Below are 19467 nucleotides of genomic sequence, written 5' to 3'. Positions count from 1 at the left end.
CCACCCAAGGGAGATCATGCGCCATGTCCACTCTGGAGGCATCAAGGGGGTGGGAGGGGAGGTGCAGACGGGGGCTGAGGCTGTGGAGAGCAGACTAATCTGGGTCAGTTTGCAGAAGCATATGGGGCAGGGGTAGAACTTGGAGCTAAATATGAGCCATGCATGGGTCCCAGTTGGTTCCGGTGCGGTAATATTTAACCCTTCCTCTCTCTGTGCCTGGGGGCAGCAGATTCTGGGAGATTCAGCTGATCATGTTCAGAATGATTGTCCAGGTCGGTCTCCCACCCGCCCCGCATCCCCTCTGTGCCAGGTCTGTTTGTTTATTTATTTACTGAATATTTAAAATGGAATTAAGAAGATTTTGGCAGGAACCTACCTCTGAGCGCCCCGTAACGACAGTGTGAAAATGGAGAAAAATTTAAGATGAGGTGAAATGGCACAAACTCAAATACACAACATGAGAGCAACAAAAAAAGAAAAAAAAAACATCCTAAAGACTGGAAGGAGACTGGAGGGGCAAGGACCAAGGACTGAGAACCGGTTTATGCAGTCTGTCCCCCTTGACTGACTGGGTGAGGCCTCGTCTCTACGCACATATGCAGTGGATCAGTTAAATCAGTTTAGTTCGCTTGGTGCCAACCCGTGTGGTGACGCTCTGATTTCAGTTCAAGCTGATCCTAACCGGCTTCCACTGAACTGCAATCAGGGTGTCCAGATGGCCTCCTGCCACGGGTCAGCCGCGGGTGTGTCCACACGGGAGTGGAAGGCGTGCTTCCCGGCTCAGGCAGGCATCCCTGTGTCTGGTGGAGACATAGCCTTCCATCGGTTTAAAATCACACCTTACTGATGCATCCGTGCAAGCAGATTAGCCAAAAGTGATTTCGTGCCAATGGCCGCACGGATCCTCTGACGTCGCACTTCAGCTAACCTGATCCAAGACACCGGGGAACTGATTTAAGAGCAGCCATGCTGGGGAAGGGAAGGCTGCACTCATGGAAATACACCCCTTCCTCAGCAGTTCAGTTGGCGTGGTCCACAGACCGGGCACGTCCCAGTGCTGGGATCACCTTCCTCTGTCTCTCTCCAGGACACACAACAGACTGCGCGGGGGGGGGGAGCCGGGAAGCCTGGAGACACGTTGTTTACAGGGCAGGCCCCTGACACAGCTTGCAAGAAAACAGCCCCATATGCATCTGCTCATTGACCCACCCGAGAGCAGCCCAGCGGGGTCCTCCTGTCTCCACCCACAGCAACCAGCCTCCCCCCGAAGTCTGATCTCCAGCAGCAGGACCAGCCCACGCCTGCATGCCGCACTCAGCATGGGGCTGCGCGTCTGCCGCAGGCTGCCCCAGGCTGGAGGAGGCCGTCCCCGTCCCCCCCCCCGCGTGGGGCTGACGGTGGCACGTACTGCAGCTCTCCTCGTCCGAGTTGTCCCCGCAGTCATTGTCGTAGTCACACTGCCATCGGCCCGGCACGCACCGGTTGTTTTTGCAGCGGAACTGGTATGGCTCGCAGGTGCGCTCGTCTGCAATGAAAGGCGGGGGGGCGGGAGAAGGGAAGAGGCCAGGAATGGGGTGGGCCGTGAAATGGGAAAAAAAGACCAATGTCAGTTTCGTCTGCCCGCCTGGGGGGCAGGCACCCCGGTAGGTGAGAGAGTGCTGAATGCAGGTGCCCCGCCCCAAGTGCCATGAGCAGATCTACGGTGGACAAGAGAGGCAGCCGTGACCCCCATCAGAGCCAATCAGCCCCCCCACACCTGGTGACAGACCCCCTGATCTGCGGAGACCAGTCCCCGGTATGTAGCAGGAGCTGCAAGAGCCGCTCAGCCCGGCCGCCCCGGCCCTGCCCCCAGCTCACCGCATTCCTCCTTGGGCTCATCCGAGCTGTCCCCACAGTCGTCCTCCCCGTCGCATTTCCAGCGCGCTGGGATGCATCGGCCCGAGTCCTTGCACCGGAACTCGTCCACACCACACGTCATTTGTGCTGGGGGTGGGGGAGAAGAGGCAGAGGGGGGTTAGCGTGGGCCAGCACCCCCATCTTTGCCCCCCCCCGAGGGCTCCCCAAGTTGCAGCCCTTGTGGCTGAAGGACAGAGCTGTGGGGTCCTCGGTCTACATCCCAGCGGGCCAGGTGGCCCCAGCACAAAGCCTCCATCCCTGCCAGCCCCCTTGTCCCAGGCCTGAATGGGGCTCAGCTGGGGCACAAGGGGGGGCAGGACGCCGCAGGCTCCAGGGTTGCCAGCCCCGCCCCCTCCCCGGCACCGGGGGAGCTGCTCCTTACTGCAGTTGGCAGGCTCGTCTGATCCGTCCACGCAGTCGTTGTCCCGGTCGCACACCCAGACACGGGGGATGCAGCGCTTGGTGACGGCACACTGGAACTGATTGGGGGCGCAGGTCACCTCCGCTGCATAGGGGGCACAAAGGAAAGGGGAGTCGGGGGTGGCCCTGCAGCAGAAACTGGGGCTCTGCCTTTGATCACCCCCCAGCGCAGATGGGCTTCGGGGCCTGGGGCAAAGTACCCAGCAATGCCCCTGGACGCCACGGCAGCCTCTGAGTCACGGCCGGGATAATCACGAGCCTCTTTTCCCACAGCGACGTGACGGGCAGCTCGGGAACGTCACGCAGGAGTCCCTACCTCTGGCCTCAAAAGCAGGAACAAGCCCTTTCCAATTAACACCTAGGCTAATTGAGCCCCCAGTCAGCTCTGGGGGACGAGAGGATGGGTACAAGGCAGTGCTTTTAAAACGGGCAGGAGGAAATGTTGTTTGGCTATTTTGTAACCTGTGGAACTCATGGCTACTAGATATTAGGAGTAAGCCTTTATCTGAATCAGAACAGCAGCGACTCCAGCAGGGATACAGCGAGCAGGGCTGTCCGTGCTGCAGACAGCAGAGTGGTGGGAGGAAGCAAGCCCCCCACCCCCAGTCACGTGGTGATCGATCGCAGCCATGAGTGCCCGCAGGCAGGAGGCCCCCCCCCCGCGCCACGGTATCCCTTGTGGGGAGGTAACTCACGACAATCCTTCTCGTCCTCGCCGTCCCCGCAGTTGTCCTGCCCGTTGCAACGGAAGATCCCAGGGATGCAGCGGTTGGTGTTGGTGCATTTGAACTGGCTGGGCAGGCAGACATGGATATCTGGACAGAAAAGGGGACACAGTGAGGGGAGAACTCACTCCTCGCCTGGACTTGCATTGCTGCTATTGGGACACTGTAGGATCAGGAGCCCTGCTGGGGACCCAGGCGTCCGGGGGCCGTACCGCAGTTGGCCTCGTCTGAGTTGTCCTGGCAGTCATTGTCTCCATCGCAGATGAAGGCCGGGTTGGTGCAGATCCCGGTGGAGCACTGGAACTGTCCTGGGCGGCACTTGAATTCAGCTGGGGGTGAGAGAGGGGAGGTGGTGACGCCTTGCTCCGGATGAACCCCGGCATTTCCATAGCTCTGGGAGACGCACACAGGGCAAGCCTGGCTGCCGCAGGGACCCTGGACTGCCAGCACCACGAGCACAGGCCCCTACTGCTTGAGCCAAAGGAGCAACCCCATTAGCTGAGAGCAGCAGTAGGCTGTTATCCCACTGTGCGGGGAAGCATGTTACACAGGCACTCCTCACACTGGAGTCAATGGGGCTGCAGAGGTGGCAGGAAATTGGCCCAGAACTTGTTTACAAAATTCAGATATGAATTGTTTCACCCATCACTGAAATGCAGCCATCTCTGGGGTGGAGCATGGCTGCTGTTTAACAGCACGCCGCAACGCTGCACAGCCAATGAGGAGAGGGAGCAAAGACGACTCCCGTCTGCAATTAAAAGCAGGAGGAAGATTCCAGGGAGCTGTAGGGCACTGGCCATTAAACCCCCTATTATGCAAGTCACACCTGGGCTCGTTAACAACCAAGTCTGAGGACTCAGCTGCATAGGCCAGCCAAGCCAAGGGGAGTGCGCCCCCTGCTGAGTCACCTGTACACCCCCTTCTGCACAGCACCCCCGGATCAGCAGTGACTCAGAGAGACGAGCGCCCCCTGCTGAGTCACCAGGCAGTCGGCAGGCCCAGCTCTGCTCAGCTTCGGAGACCCACCCCGCCCCCCGCCGGGGGCTGTGCCGTGCTCGGCTCCCCAGGCAGTAGTAGGGCCGGGTTTTGAATCCCTTGCCAAGGTGGCCACTAGGGCTCTACGAGGGGAGCGGAGCTGGGATGGAACGAACTCCCCTGACTCACAAACCTTCTGGTTCCTGGGGGTGATGGGGTTAACAAGGCTGCTCAGCGAGGTTCTCACTGTGGACCCCCCCCTCGGGAAGGGCTGCCCGGGGCTCTGCGGCTGGCAGATCTCGCTGAGAAGCCAACCGGGAGCCTGGGGTAACTGGATGTCAGGGCTGGAGCGAGTGCTAAGCAAAGGATCCATTTCATCCCCAGCCTGTTCAACGTTTCGTCCCCGCACAGGCGCCGGGAGCCATGCTGGGAGTGGCGGCTGCAGGAGCAGGGGACCCCACCCCACCTTCCGAGCGGGCGGTGCCTGGCAGTGCAGCAGGAGCCCCTGTGCCTCTCCTTGGGGTCACCAATGGGGGTGGGAGCACAGCCCCGGGGGTGGGCGGTGCAGCGTCTGGGTCTGGTTGTACTGGGATCCCACCCCCCAGCACTCACGGCAATCCTCGGGCTCGTCCGAGCGGTCCCCGCAGTCGTCCTCCGTGTCGCATTTCCACCAGAAAGGGATGCACTTGTCATTCTTGCAAACGAACTGTGGCAGAGACACGAGGTCATGAGGCTGGCTCCACGCAGGACCTGGGGGCAGCGGCATGGGGGCGACCCCCAGGACCAATGGGGCCCAGGGAGCTTTTCCCTATGGGTCTCTCCGCCTGCCCTACCCCCTGTCCAGCGAGACTGACGGAGAGCAAGAGGGCTAGTTGTCCGCTCCGCCCCCCCCCAGCCAGAATGACTCCCGCACATCTCCCCTCTTGGGAGCCTCAGCCCCACATCTCCAGGGGGCTGGGAGTAAGAGCGGCTCCGGCCTCCGCGTCTGGTGGCGCTTACGTGTGGACACCGGGGACGCCGCTGCACCCGCCCAGCGCCCCGGGGCCCTGGCAGCAGCGGGCACAGCCCGAGGGGCGGCTCACCTGGCTGGCCGTGCAGTTGGAGACGCAGGTCTTGCCGTCACTGCCCAGGTAGAAGTTGGTAGGGCAGGCGCACTTGCGGCTGCCGCCCGGGGACAGGAGACACAGGTTGCTGCAGCCGCCGTTGCTGGTTTTGCAGGGGTGGCTGGGGACTGGGGAGAGGAGAGTGCGCTGGGGTAAGAGTTTCTGAGGGGAGACTGTCTGGGGGAGCAGCTGGTTTTTGACCCCCACTCTGCAGGTGATCCCCCTCCCTCGTTGTATGTCTCCCCTCGCCCTTCCTGTTCTTCCCCCACCGTCTCCTCTTCACCCTCATCCCAGCCCTACTCTGCACAGGGTCTGGATCCCAGTTGGTGCGCCCCAGCCCCATGCAATCCGGGGCGCCCCTCTCGGAGCCGTGCACACGGGAAGCGGAGGCGGGCAGCGGTCTCTCCAGCGGGGTCCATGCTGATCCGAGGGCAGACCCAGCAAGTAGCGACTCTGCGGCCATCCCTTCTAGATCCTGATCCACCTGCTGGGTCCTGACCGGACTCCAGACCTCATGGGCAAGTGTGTGCGGGCTGGAGAGAGCCCGGCCGGCAGGTCAGACACTGGATGGCAAGTGTGGGGCTGGGGGCCAAACCCGGCTGGGGCTGCTGACCACAGGGACTAGACTGAGACCTGGCAACTCACTTCCCAAGTGACTGCCCGCCATTCGGGCAGCTGGGAATGAGGATGCGTCTCTAACTAGAGCCACTGATGGGATCCAGATGCCAAAGCCTTGGGCGCTCACCCCCACTGCGCCAGCTGGGCCCCACCCCTCCCTCAGAACCCCCTGGGAGACGGTGTGAAATCAGGGAGCCTTGTGCCTTGGTTCCCGCAGGGCCGTGGTCCCTGCCCTTGCTGAGCCAGCTCCTGGCGACGGCCCCCCGCCCTGGGCTCCGTCCCCCTCACCGTCTGGCTGGCGGTAGGCATGGTAGATGTGGATGTCCATGGGCCGGTGTAACGTGCTGATCAGCATGGACTTGTTGGCCCCGGTGGTCTTGTGAGCTCGGTTGATGGACTTGGTCTCCCAGTCGGTCCAGTAGATGTAGTCCTCAAAGAGGGTGAGAGCAAAGATGTGCGGGATGTCCTGGCTCAGCACTGTGGGGAGAGGGGGCAGCTCAGACGAGGCAGGGATGCAGCCCCCTTCCCCACGGGGAACCCCGCTGTGCAGGACGGAGCACTGCCGCCGCGCGACTCCAGGTGTGCACGTGGCGCCTTCTACAGGCCAGACACTGCAATCCCCTGCGGCTGAGTCACCTACGGGACTTGGCCCCTTGGCCGCCAGGCCACTCAAGCCGGGGACTGGAAGTGTGGAGGGGAGGGGATTTTAAGAAGACTTTAATATTAATACACGAGCTCTTGGATGCACCAGCGTTAATTATCCCCCTGCACTCCTGAGAAGCAGGGGATGAACACCTGCCTTGCACTACAGCAGCATGGCTCTCCATGAATCCCACAGCAGCTACAGCTCACCCCTGGTTCCTATATAGGGAAACTGAGGCAAGAAGCAAAGGGGAGGTCATTTTCCCAAGGCCATAGAGAGAGTCGGCAGCAGAGCTGGGATGAGAACCCAGGAGTCCTGGCTCCCAGTGCCTTGCTCTGTGCACTAGGCAACACCCCCGCGCTCCCAGGCCAGGAAGAGAACCCAGGGGTCCTGGCTCCCAGTCCCGTGCTAAAACCATTTGTGTTTGACAGAAAGCTGCAGCTCCCGGCTGGCCTCACCGATGTGCCGGTTGGAGCCATCCAGGCTGGCAAACTCAATGTAGTCCTCCCGGGCATCGGCCCAGTAAATGCGGCTGTTGATGTAGTCCAGGGTGAGGCCGTTGGGCCAGGTGATCTTGGTGTCTACGATGACACTCCGATTGGTGCCGTCCATCCCGATCTTGCCGATCAGGGAGTGGTCGCCCCAGTCTGTCCAGTACAGGTAACTGGGGTGCAAAGGGAACAGCAACGGGAGAGGCTGAGTCAACCGAAAAGGCACCAACGGTCCTGCTACAGCGGCCTTCTGTCCGCCGTACAGGAGGGGAAACCGAGTCACCAAGTGGCAGAGAGATTTCCCAGCATGTAAGAGGCAGAGCTGGGAGTGGGAACAGAACCCAGGAGTCCTGCTCCAATCCCCTCCTCCAAGCACTAGCTCACACTCCTCTCCCAGAGCCGGGAACAGAACCCCGGAGTCCTGATTCCAGGCTCCCCGCTCAGAACAGAAATTCTAGGGGGTGCCGTGGACCGGGGCCGATCCGCAAGCCCACGGAAGGGAGCTCGGAGCGTCCTGTGTCCGGGAACAAGGGAAAGGTGAGACCCGGCCGTGCCCCCTCACCCGTTCTGCACGTCCACCACCAGCGCCCGCGGTTCCCGCAGCCCCGAGTTCACCAGCACCGTGCGGTAGGCCCCGTTCAGCTTCGACACCTCGATGGTGTCCCTGCCCTTGTCGCACCAGTACAGGTTCCCGCCCACCCAGTCCACGGCCAGCCCGTCGGGGTTGCTGAGACCGGTGCGGTGAAGGACCTGCTGGGAGAACGGGACAAGTCAGGGCCTGTTCACGGAGAGGACCCTGCCCCGCTCCCGCCCAGAGACCTTGCCCTGGCCCCCCTCATCCCGTCCCGGGACTGTAGGTCTTGCCCTGGGACCCTGCCCCATTCCCCAGGAACACGGACCCCCCCAGAGAACCTGCCCCGTCCCACCCCCTCACCTCCAGGACTGTGGGTTCTGCCCTGGGACCCCGCCCCATTTCCCCAGGGACCCACTCAAAATCCCGCCCCATTCCCCACTCAAGAACCCTGCCCCGTCCCAGGTACGCACGGCCCAGCCCGGAAGCCCCACCCCACTCCCCCGGGAACGCAAGGCCCCCGCCGCCGGGAGCACAGGGGCTATGGGTGCGGGTCCCCCAAAGAGGGCACCCCAGGGGGGAGCCCAGTGCCCACCTGGACGTTACTCCCGTTAATGTGCATGCGGCGGATCATGCTGCCCTGCGTGGTGACGTCTGTCCAGTAGATCATCTGCTCCCTGTAGTCGAAGTCCAGAGCCACGGCGTTGTTCAGCCCCTGGAGCCAGCGAGGAAGATACATTAGGCCTCGTCCTGCTGCCACCTCGCTGGCCAGCGGGGATGGCAAAGGGGGCATCGCCACAACTGCTGGTTCACTGGGCCTTCCTTAAAAACTGAGCCACCTCCTGCCCCTCCCCACCCATGATTCCAAGCCTCTGTTTTTGAGAGGTTTAAAACAAGGACAGCCAATGTTTACGTAGGACCTACCATGGACGTAACCAGCTACCACGGAGCTCTTGTTTGCGTAGGACCTACCGTATATGGACCAGCTACCAAGGAGCTATTGAAATCATAGAATCACAGGACTGGAAGGGACCTCGAGAGGTCATCTAGTCCAATCCCCTGCACTCATGGCAGGATTAAGTATTATCTAGCCCATCCCTGACAGGGGTTTGTCCAACCTGCTCTTAAAAATCCCCAGTGACGGAGATTCCACAACCTCCCCAGGCAATTCCAGTGTTTAACCACCCGGACAGTTAGGAAGTTTTTCCTAATGTCCAAACTAAACCTCCCTTGCTACAATTTAAGCCCACTGCTTCTTGCCCTATCCTCAGAGATTAAGAACAATTTTTCTCCTTCCTCCTTGTAACAACCTTTTATGCACTTGAAAACGTTACATCCCCTCCCAGTCTTCTCTTCTCCAGACTAAACAAACCCAAGTTTTTCAATCTTCCCTCCTAGGTCGTGTTTTCTAGACCTTTAATCATTTTTGTTGCTCTTCTCTGGACTCTCTCCAATGTGTCCACATCTTTCCTGAAATGTGGCGCCCAGAACTGGACACAGGACTCCCACTGAGGCCTGATCAGCGTGGTCCTATTGTTTGCATAGGGCCTACCATATTGCAGCCAGCTACCAAGGAGCTCCTTTGCAAGCTAGGTTGGCATTAGCGCTCACAGCAGGAAGCGAGACGGAGCCTTTCCCCCTCCCCTGAGCAGCGGGCATGTCTGGGGCACAAGGGCAAAGTGGAGGCGGCAGGAGGGTCCATCACCCACCCACCCTGCACGGCTGCGGCTTGGGCCTCCAGGTGCCCAAATATCCTCAGCTGGTGTCAATCAGGGAGGCCCCCCCAGTGGCTTCCAAGGAGCAGCCCTTAAACCAAGGGAGCCTTTTCCCTGAGCCCCAAACCTGATGGGGAGGAGGGGTGCAATCCCCCTCAGGTGACACCGCTTCCACCCGAGGAGCCAGTGGGGACACCCTACCCCCAACTGGAGAAGCCCAGTTCAAGGCCACGCCTGAGCGGCTGCCCAGTGGAGACGGCACAGACGCCCGCTCCCAGCAGCACCTGTTTGAGCAGCGTGTAGTTGGAGCCGTCCAGGTTGAGTTTCCTCAGGTAGTAGCGGTTGGCGAAGATGAGGAAGGGCTCTTCGTCTGCAGGGGAAAGACAGGGGACGCGTCAGACGGGGTCAGATCCCCCCCTCCACAGGCACAGAGACACTCCAATGCTGTCTTCAGCTTTGCACGGGCCCTGCAGCTGGTGGCAACTGCCCTCACAGCCACCAACCCTCCGAACGGAGCCGGCCAAAGGCACGGAGGTCTGCACTGCGGCAGGCCGAACCTGGACTTCTCCAGCCTGCTCAACGGCCATCAGCCAGAAACCACCCAGCAAAACCGCCAGGGGAACCAGATTCCCTGGTGCGGTGCTGGCTCGGCCCAGCGAGAGCACATGGCAAAGCAACCCCGGCTGCCTGGCCTGCAGCCTGCCAGTCCAGACCTGACGGGGGCACGCTCCTTGAGCTCCTTGGTGCAGAGATACCAACAAAGCGTCCAGCCCCTTGGACACGGCAAGATCCTCCGCAAACCTAGCGGTTTCCGTCTGATCCCCGGCCCCCGGCATGCAAAGCCCCTCGGTGCAGGTGCCCCGGGGAGCTGCTCTCTCACCTGTGACAGCTTTGCAGCTGGTCGGGTGGTCGGGCTTTAGTTTGTAGCCCTCTATGCAGAGGCACTTGAAGCTTCCCAGTGTGTTGATGCATTTCTGGCTGCAGGGGTAGGTGGTGGTGCACTCATCAATGTCGATGCAGGTTTTCCCATCGTCTTTCAGTCTGTACCCAGGCCGGCATCTACACTGCAGGAGGCAGCGGGAAGCAGTTAGGAGCGTCCCTGCAGCACGGAGGGGCACACGCGCGCGCACCAACCATGCACACCCCAGGGCACAAACAGGGCACGCACAAATGGCGTGAGCGCCCCCAATCACGGCACACGCATGCAGCGTGCACACGCACAAATACACAGCCAAGGGATGCAAAAATAGCAGACGGGCAGACACGGTAAACACAAGCAGTGCCTGGGCACACACCTGCACAAACAGTGAGTCCACACTCCCCTCTACAAACACCGGGCCTGCGCACACATGAATGGTGAACAAACACACGCTGGAATAGCCCAGTGGAGAGCCAGCTGCTCCCCAACTCCCGCTCGGAGCCGCCAGGAGCAGGGCTCGCTCGACAGCTCCTCGTGCTCAACAGGGACCCTCTGGACGTCTGGCCCTGCCCTTCCCCAGCCCCACGGCGCAGGCTAGGCCCGCCCCCCAGCGACCCAACCTTATAGCCGATCTTGAGGTCCTCGCACTCCTGGGAGCAGCCGCTCAGCTTCTTGTTGAGACACTCGTTGAGGAAGCAGTTCAGCTCGTCGGAGCCGTCGGTGCAGTCGTCGTTGTTGTCGCACAGCAGGCCCTCGGGCACGCACCGCCCGTTCTTGCACAGGAAGAACGAGTCGTTGCACTTGCTCTCTGGAAGGACGGCGGGAGCCGGGGGTCACCGCAGGCCGCCCTCGGCGTCACCCCAGGCACCGCTCCCGGGGCACCCCATCAACAGCCCTCCCCGTGCACCAGCCAGGGCCACGCCCAGGGCTGGGCGTACTGCCCCCTGCTGGCCAGGGGAGAAAGGGATTGAGTCCAGGGCCAAAGCACGGGAGAGCCCACTGGGCTGCAAGTGAGGGAAGGGGCAGGAAACCACGGCGACGGCTCAGAATACAGTCCCCGGAGCCCGGGGCCCAGGGCCCGTCCCCGGGCACCTACCGGAGCTGGTGCAGCGCGGGTTCTTGGGCGCCTCGTCCGAGTGGTCGTGGCAGTCGAAGTCCCCGTCGCACTGCCATTGGCTGTTGCTGAGGCAGCGGCCATTGGCGCAGCGGAATTCGTGCGGGCCGCAGGTCGGGTACTCTGCGGAGAGAGGGGACGCGGTCAGGCCAGCTCGGAGCGGGCGCACGGGGAGCAGGGCATCCCCTCGGGCATGGCCCAGGCAGGATCAGAGAAGGCTGGCACCTCGCCTCCCCCTGGCGCTTGGGCGGGGCCTTTTCCGCAGGGGCTGGCAGCTCACGCAGCCTCACCCGCCACTCTGATCAACGCAGTGGGACCTGGGGCTCCCCCGCCCGTCCCCATGTCTCGCTCGGAGCCAGGAGCCGCGGAGCTTGGGCTGGGGGGGACGGCAGCCCCAGCTCCGCGCCCCGTTCCACGCCGGCACCCACCGCACTCCGGGGACTCGTCGGAGCCGTCGCCGCAGTCGTCGTCGTGGTCGCAGACGAAGTGCTTGGGGATGCACTGGCGGTTGGCGCACATGAACTCCCGCTCGTCACACGTGCTGTTGTACACTGTAACGAGGAGCCGCTGGTCAGCGCCCCGCGGCCAGGCCCCCCGCAACTGTCCCCAGCCCTCACACAGGGGCCCAGGCTGGGAGGCACAGGGCAAACTAGCCAGCTCTGCCTCACAACCCCTTCTCCCCCTTCGGAGAAAGGTCACCTGCTCCTGTGTAGAGAGGGAAACTGAGGCACGGGGCTGCAGGGGCGGGGGGGGCCAAGGTCATACGGGACTAGAATCCAGGCAGCCTGACTCCCGAGCAGCGCTGCCCGATCCGCTGCAGCCTCTGGGTGATAGCACCGGAGTCAACTGCTCCCCGGCTTGCTGGCTGCCCCAGCCCAGGGGCTTCCTTCCCCACCCCCCGAACCGAGCGCAGCCACAGGGCGACTCACAGCAGCCAGCAGCTAGGGACTCGTCAGAGCCGTCGGCACAGTCCTTGTCTCCGTCGCAGAGCCAGCGCTCTGGCACGCACACGTACGTGCCCGGGCACTGGAAGGACCCCGAGCTGCAGGTGGTCAGCCCTGGGGGGGGAAGAGGGGTGAGCAGGGCTTACGGGGCGGCTAGACACACGTCGGTATTGACAGAGAGGCAGCGTGGGGGGTGCCGGAAGGGCTCCCCCACAGAGGCTGCGTCCAGCGCAGTGAGGGGCGTGGGCACCTCATCCCCGTATACCCTGAGAGGTCCCAGTGGGTGAGCTCAGCACACGCTGTAAGGGGTGCCCTGGCTCCGTGTGCGGGGGCGACATTTGGTTTGGCCCGGCTGAACCCCGGGTAGGTTTCGGGTCTGGGCCCCTTTGGGGCTGTCTCACATGATCCCCGAAGAAGTTTGTGAGGTCAGGACCCTGCCTGGGTGTGAAGCCTCCCCCACCCCAGGGAACCTGCCAGCAGTTGCTCCCTCGCCCCGCCATAGAAATAGGCAGCACGTCCACCATCCCCTCTAGTGGAGGGTCTCAGAACAACTGGCAACCTAGTGACTGATTCACTCCCCCCTCACAGACAGGTGGAGCCAGCCCCCCTCATTTTACAAATGGAGAAACTGAGGCACAGGGAGGTCACCTGGCAAATCAGTGGCAGAACCCAAGAGTCCCCACTCCCCATTCTGCTGCTCTCACCACTAGACTCACCTCCCGAATTCGGCAACAGAACTCAGGAGTCCTGGCTCTTGGTCCCCTTGTTCCAACCACTAGACACCCCTCCTCTCCCAGACCTGGGAATAGAACCCAGGAGTCCTGGCTCCCAGCCCCCCTGCTCCAACCACTAGACCTCCCTCTCCTCCCCGAGCTGAGAACAGAATGAACCCAGGAGTTCAGACCACCTTCCTGCTCTAGCCGCTAGTTCCTACTCCCCCAAGGATAAGGTATGGCTCCCTGGCTTTGCACTTCGAAGAGACACCCCTGGTCCCCTTCCGCCAGGCTCCCTTCCTCTTGCTGGGTCTCCCCCGCCCCCTCCCGGCAGGGGAGAGGGGCTTACGGCAGCGGCTGTCTTCGTCGGAGCCATCCCCGCAGTCGTCCGCTCCATCGCACACCCACAGCTTGGAGATGCAGCGGTGGTTGTTGCATTCGAACTGCACGGGGTAGCAGAATTTATCTGGGAGGGGAGGGAGAGCCGGCGGTCAGGGCGGCATCAGGAGCTCGGGGAAGGGAACAAGGGGGACAGGACACTCAGCCGTGTGACTGCGGCTGTTGCTGGGGCTCAGGGCACGGGGCTGAGCAGCGGCTGGGCAGGTGATAGCACTGGTTCTACGCTAGGTGGCGCCTAGACCCCATGGGGATGGGCACAGTAGGATCATGGGGATGGTGTGCGCTGGATGTGGAAGTTCCACGTTGATAGGTTCTGAGTGAGCAAAACTGGGGCTCCAGCACCCCCCCCCCCCGAGTTGAAGGCCAGCAGGACCCTCACCCAGACTGATGTCTAACACCACCCTGATCATTCCGTTCAGGTGGCTGTCAACTCCAGGGTTGTCAGTGTCACCTCTCAGCCCTGAAACAAGCGTGAAACTGTCGCACGAGACCACGTGCACAAACGTGCAAGGGGCCACTGCGCTGGCGGCAATGTAAAGCCGAGGCTGGGAAATTGGGTCTTTGTTCTTTAGAGAAGGGAAAAGCCGAGGGCTGGTCTGCACTAAATGCCTTGGGCCAGAGCGTCCAGTCCCGGGGAGGGGAGAGTGAGTGATCCCTGGCCCCTGGGCGATGGACATGAGAGATTTAAAACCTCACTCACGCCATAGGAACTGGGAATAACGCGACTGGGGGGGGGCACTCACTGCAGTCTGTCCCCTCCATGTTCTTCCTCCCACAATCCCACGCTCCCTCTGGGGTGCCCATCCTTGCCCTTCCCACAATCCCATGCTCCCCACGCTTACTGCAGTGTGTCTCGTCTTCGCCGTTCTCACAGTCGTCCTCCTTATCGCATGTCCAGGTCATGGGGATGCACCTCCCGCTCGGGCAGGCGAAGTAATTAGCCGGGCACTTGGGTTTCCTCACTCCTGGGGCGGGGGCAGGAAAGGCGCAAGGGCTGATTCGGTGACACCGGCTGAGCCTGGCTACACCGTACAGCTAACCCTGGGCTCGGTTCTGCAGAGCGACACCAACCCTGGCACAGAGCTCCATCAGCCGGTGCAGCGTGGGGTCAAAGGGGCATCCAGAGAAACTCCCCTCCCACATTCTCTTCCATTAATGGGGATTATGGTAGCACCTGCACCCCAGCTGAGAGGGGCGTCCCCGTGTGCTGGCCGGACCCCGACCGGGACAGGGGCCTCAGGGCGCTGCGAAATGGAGGCCCTGGGATGCTGCCTGGACTCCGTCCGAGAGACAGACTAAACAGAGGCCCAGAGATGCAGGGACGTACCCAAGACCAGCCGGGCAGAGCAGGGAATGGCTCCCCGATCCCAGCCCAGTGCCTCCTCCACCCGGCCCCTGGGGCTGGACGGTCACGAGCTCCCCAGGCAGGAACGCCTCTCCCCATGCCGGTCCGCGATCGTTTGCTGTCAGCACAGCCTTGCGCCATTTCCTTCCCCACCCCCTCACCCCATTCCCACCCGACTGCCCCCCCACCCAGCTGGGGACCAGCAGCCCCTGCTGGCGTGCCAGGCTGGGCACTGCTGGAGCCTGCCCGCCGAGCTCCCCGGCCCCATCCTGTCACCGGCCAGGCCCCGCGCTCACCTGGGCAGTTCTTCTCGTCCGAGTAGTCGCCGCAGTCGTTGGCTCCGTCGCACACCCAGGACGGGGCGTAGCAGAGCGACGTGTGCTCGCACTTCTGGAACGTCAGGCCTTTCACCCCCAGCTTGAAGTAGCTGCTGCAGTCGGTGGCGCCTACAGGAAAGGCCGGAGTGGCTACTTCCCTCAGCTCGCGGGCCGGGGCACAGCTCCCAGCTGCCATCCACCCCCGCCCCGCGTTCTGCCTGGCAGGGGAGTCCCCTCCGCCGTCTGCACCCTCACAATTCCGGCTGGCAGCTGAGCCGGGCCCGGGGAGCAGCTGTGCCGCCCGCGCCCTGGCCAGAGGGGCAGCTCCCGAACAACCCCCAAAAGGGGAGACTGACGCTCCGGCCCAGACAGCAGAGAGCCACTGGGGGAACCGCTGAGACCCGAGTGCACCCACGGGCACAAACGCTGTGCACACACACACGTGCACTGTGCATGCACACACGTACAAAGTGCACGCGCACACAGGTACACACACTGTGCACTCACACACACACAGTGCAAGCACTCAACAGTTACACACACACACACACACTTGTCCTCCCTCCCCCGTCACAGCCCTCCTCTGTCACTGCCAGGGGAGAAGATCCCTCACTGCCTTGGATGACGTGCAGACCCCCCCGTGTGACGAAGTGGGACTGTTCTTAATGCTTTCTCTGAATATTGTGGGGGTGCCTCAGTTTCCCCTATGCAGTTCTTAAGTATCTAGGGGGTGCGGTAAGGGTGTATGATCGTTGCAGAGCCCTAGAGAGCAGGTGAGTGCAGGGGTCTGGACACAGAGAATGGCCGACACCCTGTTTCCTGGCCACTGATGGCCTGCCCCCCCCCCAGGTGAGAGCTAAAGGGTTGGAGAACAAAGGAATCGGGTGACCTCCTGGCCCAGGAAAGGGACAAAGCCCAGAGGAGGAGGGGCTGGAGAGTGAGTTAGTTTGGGGCTGGCTGGGGACGATGAGTGAAGGGCAGACGGGGTGGTCTGGCTCACTGCCCCCCAAAATGGACCCGGCTGAGGGGTCCTGTTCTCTGTACGTACAAGCTCCGTTTTAGACCATGTTCCTGTCGTCTAATAAACCTCTGTTTTACCGGCTGGCTGAGAGTCACGTCTGACTGCGGAGTTGGGGGGCAGGACCCTCTGGCTTCCCCAGGACCCCGCCTGGGCAGACTCACTGGGGGAAGCGCAGGGAGGGGCAGGGGATGCTGAAGGCTCCGGGGTCAGACCCAGGAAGGTGGAAGCCGTGTGAGCTTCTTGCCCTGGAGACAGGCTGCTCCCAGAGAGGAGACTTCCCCAGAGTCCCTGCGGCTTTCAGAGCATCGCCCGGGGACTCCGTGACACCCCGCCTGTGGTGACTCCTGGCTGAAGCCTGCGGCCTGCCCCCTGCTACCGGCCCTGCCCGCTCCCACGCCAGCTGCAGGTGCCAGGCCGATCCCTTCTGCCCGTCTCCCACGCCCGTTTCGCAGCACCTCACTAAGTGCTTCTGACAGCCTGTCGGGAGGTGGCACATCAGGGGCTGCACAGGGCACCCTGGCAGTGACAGGGCGGCCGGGCCTGTTCCCAGGACACAATAACCTGGCTCGAACTCTATCGGGGGGGGGGGGGAGTCACGGCAGGGTACGGGGGGGCCGAAGGGCCTGGTTTCCCCTCCCCGCTGGGGGTGGGGGCAGCTCTGAGCCAGGGAACAGGAGGCCGAGGGGAGGTCCCCCCCGTGCAGCGCTGCCACTCACTGCAGTTCATCTCGTCCGACGCGTCCTCGCAGTCGATGAATTGGTTACAGCGGCTCGAGTTCCCGATGCAGCTCCCGTCCCGGCACCGGAACTCCGTCACCGCGCAGCTGGTCTCTGCAACGAGGGGGACAGACCGGAGCTATGGGGGGGCTCGGCGGGCAGCCCCTCGCGCTCACTGCAATGGGGCGCACACGCACCCCTCGCGCTCACCGCAATGGGGCTCGCGCTCACTGCACTGGCTGCCCCCACAGCCTGACAGGACACTTCGGGAGCGACCTGACTGTGCTTATCTTGGCCCCTCACTCCGCTCCTCTCCTCTCCACACTCAGACCCCTGCCTGACAAGGGGAAGGAAGCACCGGGAACCTGGCCGCTCGTGCACTGGGCTCCGCGAGCAGGGCTGGGCACGAAGCGGCCTGGTTCTCAGATGCTCCTAAACCACCCCGACAGCTCGGCGTTGGCACCCAGGTGAGGATGGCACGAGGGCCCTTTCCCCGGTACACAGGACGGGCACAGGGGGCACGCAGATCTGGGCACCCGCCACAACCCTGGTCAGGGCGCCACGTTCCTCCTGCCACAGCAGCAGCCATGCCCAAAACAGCCGTTCTTGGGCGTCGGGGGCACGGCCTTGCCAACCCTGCCCCTCCAGCAGGGGACCCACGTGAGCTGGTGCCTCTTCCCGGGGCTCTGCTTGGAACGGAGCCCCCACATTCACTAGTGCTCTGTGCCCAGTGGGGGTCGGACTCCAGCCACAAGGGGCTCTGCGCCTCTTTACATTGGGGAGTTTGGGACTGCTGCAAAAATCCTCTGGGCAAAATGTATGTGTGTCACATGCAAACACGCCCACGCTCGTGTGTGTACGTGCGTCCCCCACATGCAAACACCCTCATGCTTTTGTGTGTGTGTACACGTGTATGTGTCCCCCACATGCAAACACACCGGAGCTCGAGTGTGTACGTGTGGGTATATGTATGTGTGTGTCCCACATGCAAATACACTGGTGCGTGTGTATGTACGTGTGTGTCCCACATGTGAACACGCCCACACTCATGTGTGTAAGTGTATGTGTCCCCCACATGCAAACATGCCCACACTCGTGAGTGTAAATGCGTCCCCCACAGGCAAACACCCCCATGCTCGTGTGTGTGTGTACACGTGTGTCCCCCACATGCAAACACCCCCATGCTCGTGTGTGTGTGTACACATGTGTGTCTCCCACATGCAAACACGCCCACACTCTGCATGCACAGCTGCCCGGGCAGCCTTGGCATAGGGTTATTTGAACTCTCCTCTACTTACAAAATGTACAAAGAGCCCAAAGCCGCAAGGTACGCTGCAAACTGCCTCGGGACGGAGGGTCTCTCTCTTTCCAGGTACGTTACATGACTCCAGCTAGGCCCCCCCACACCGAAATACAAGCATCTCGCACGAGTATTTGCAGAGCGAGTCTCCCCGACCGCTGGGAGATGGTTCGGGATTCCTAGCCACATTGTACGGCGGGAGAAGCCAAGCCCAGATAGAGGAAGGTCCAGCCGCTCCCGTTTGCCCTGCCGCGCAGAGAGAGCCGCCGAGGCCAGGTCTGAAACGCAGCTGCGGGGGGCTCGAGCTGGGAGTCTGACCCGGCAATCCGTTGCCCTCCAACCCTGCCTCCGTCACGCACCAGGCGGACAGCAGTGACGGGGGAGCTGGGACAGAGCCAGGCCCGCCCGGTGCAGGAGCCGCCCGCGGCAGGCGAGCACCAGGCAAGGGAGGGGAATTGCTTACTGTTACAGGGCACTTCGTCTGAGTTGTCCCCGCAGTCGTCCATGCCGTTGCACCAGTACGCGTTGGCCACGCAGCGCCCATTCATGCAGTGCAGAAAGCCCTTCTTACACTTGCGGCTGCCTGCGGGGGAGGCGCGGAGAGGGGAGCTGGGGGGCTCAGGGGGTTGCCAGCCCCCCCATTTGCAGTTCGAAGGGGCACCATGCACGCGCCGGCTCCTGTCTGCTTCCCACTGCCCGTGGGGGACCACAGTGAGCGAAGGGTGTTACAGCAGGGTCAGGGGGGCTCAGAGGCCCCCCATGGGATGGCCCAGCCTCCCCCAGCTCTGCCCTGAGCACAGGAACGGGGTCATTCAGAATCAGGCTAACGCACCATCAAGTGCCCGGCTCAGATGCTGAAGTCCTACAGCAATATTCCCGGCCGTGCAGGTCACGTGTAGGGCTGGCAGGTGCAAAGCTTTCAGAGACCCGGGGGGTCCCGTTGGGGGGGGCGCCAGCGCCCGTTAGCTACCGTTTCTTTATGAGAGCCGCCCCTGTCTGTGCGGTCAGTGAGCCCCAGCCCTGGTTAACGGGCACGGGGAAGCGAAGTGATATGCCCAGGGGAGAACCCAGGAGAATCCCAGTCCCTCCTGTCCAAGCCAGACCATACACCAGGCTGGGACCAGAAATCAGGAGCTCGGGGTCCCACTTCCCCCATCCCAGCCACTAACCAATGCTCCCATCCCAGAAACCTGGTATCCTGGCTCTACCCACGAGACCGAATGCCCAGCCCAGAGCCAGGCCAGGAGTCCGACTGGGTGCTGGGCGGGGGGGAGAGCCGACAGGGCTCCAGGTGGGCGGAACCGCCGGGGCGGGGGGAGGTGAGCCGAGCGCAAGAGGCCCTCACTGCAGTAGGACTGCTTCTCGTCGGACTTGTCCTTGCAGTGCGCGGTGCCGTCGCAGGTGCGGCTGTAGTCGATGCACTCCCCGTTCCCACACTCGAACTCGTGCACGTTGCAGGTGGAGTTGAGGGCTGGGGGTGGGAAAAATTTTTTGGGAAGAACCCCTTGTCCATGGGCACCAC

General features: G+C 62.4%; 1 protein-coding gene across 3 annotated transcripts in view; it reads right to left on the bottom strand.

The window, feature by feature from the left end:
* LRP1 (LDL receptor related protein 1) overlaps positions 1-19467 on the bottom strand; it is a 177916-nt gene that overhangs the window by 14107 nt on the left and 144342 nt on the right. For 2 of the 3 annotated variants that reach the window (XM_074934762.1, XM_074934764.1), the window contains 23 exons: positions 19291-19416; positions 18409-18528; positions 16646-16759; positions 14888-15037; positions 14089-14211; positions 13197-13313; positions 12120-12248; positions 11619-11741; positions 11173-11313; positions 10697-10884; positions 10038-10221; positions 9442-9527; positions 8038-8157; positions 7434-7624; positions 6839-7044; positions 6026-6214; positions 5099-5247; positions 4629-4722; positions 3254-3370; positions 3012-3131; positions 2279-2401; positions 1858-1983; positions 1409-1525 (listed from right to left, as the gene is read on the bottom strand). In XM_074934762.1, the coding sequence (XP_074790863.1) occupies positions 1409-1525; positions 1858-1983; positions 2279-2401; positions 3012-3131; positions 3254-3370; positions 4629-4722; positions 5099-5247; positions 6026-6214; positions 6839-7044; positions 7434-7624; positions 8038-8157; positions 9442-9527; positions 10038-10221; positions 10697-10884; positions 11173-11313; positions 11619-11741; positions 12120-12248; positions 13197-13313; positions 14089-14211; positions 14888-15037; positions 16646-16759; positions 18409-18528; positions 19291-19416 (3153 nt within the window). The remainder of the gene's footprint in view (positions 1-1408; positions 1526-1857; positions 1984-2278; positions 2402-3011; positions 3132-3253; positions 3371-4628; positions 4723-5098; positions 5248-6025; positions 6215-6838; positions 7045-7433; positions 7625-8037; positions 8158-9441; positions 9528-10037; positions 10222-10696; positions 10885-11172; positions 11314-11618; positions 11742-12119; positions 12249-13196; positions 13314-14088; positions 14212-14887; positions 15038-16645; positions 16760-18408; positions 18529-19290; positions 19417-19467) is intronic. The other variant, XM_074934763.1, reaches the window with a different exon arrangement.

The sequence above is a fragment of the Natator depressus genome, chromosome 20 (genome assembly GCF_965152275.1).
Source record: "Natator depressus isolate rNatDep1 chromosome 20, rNatDep2.hap1, whole genome shotgun sequence".
In the NCBI taxonomy this organism is placed as follows: Eukaryota; Metazoa; Chordata; order Testudines; family Cheloniidae; genus Natator; species Natator depressus.
This window is presented reverse-complemented; position numbering and strand designations above follow the sequence as displayed.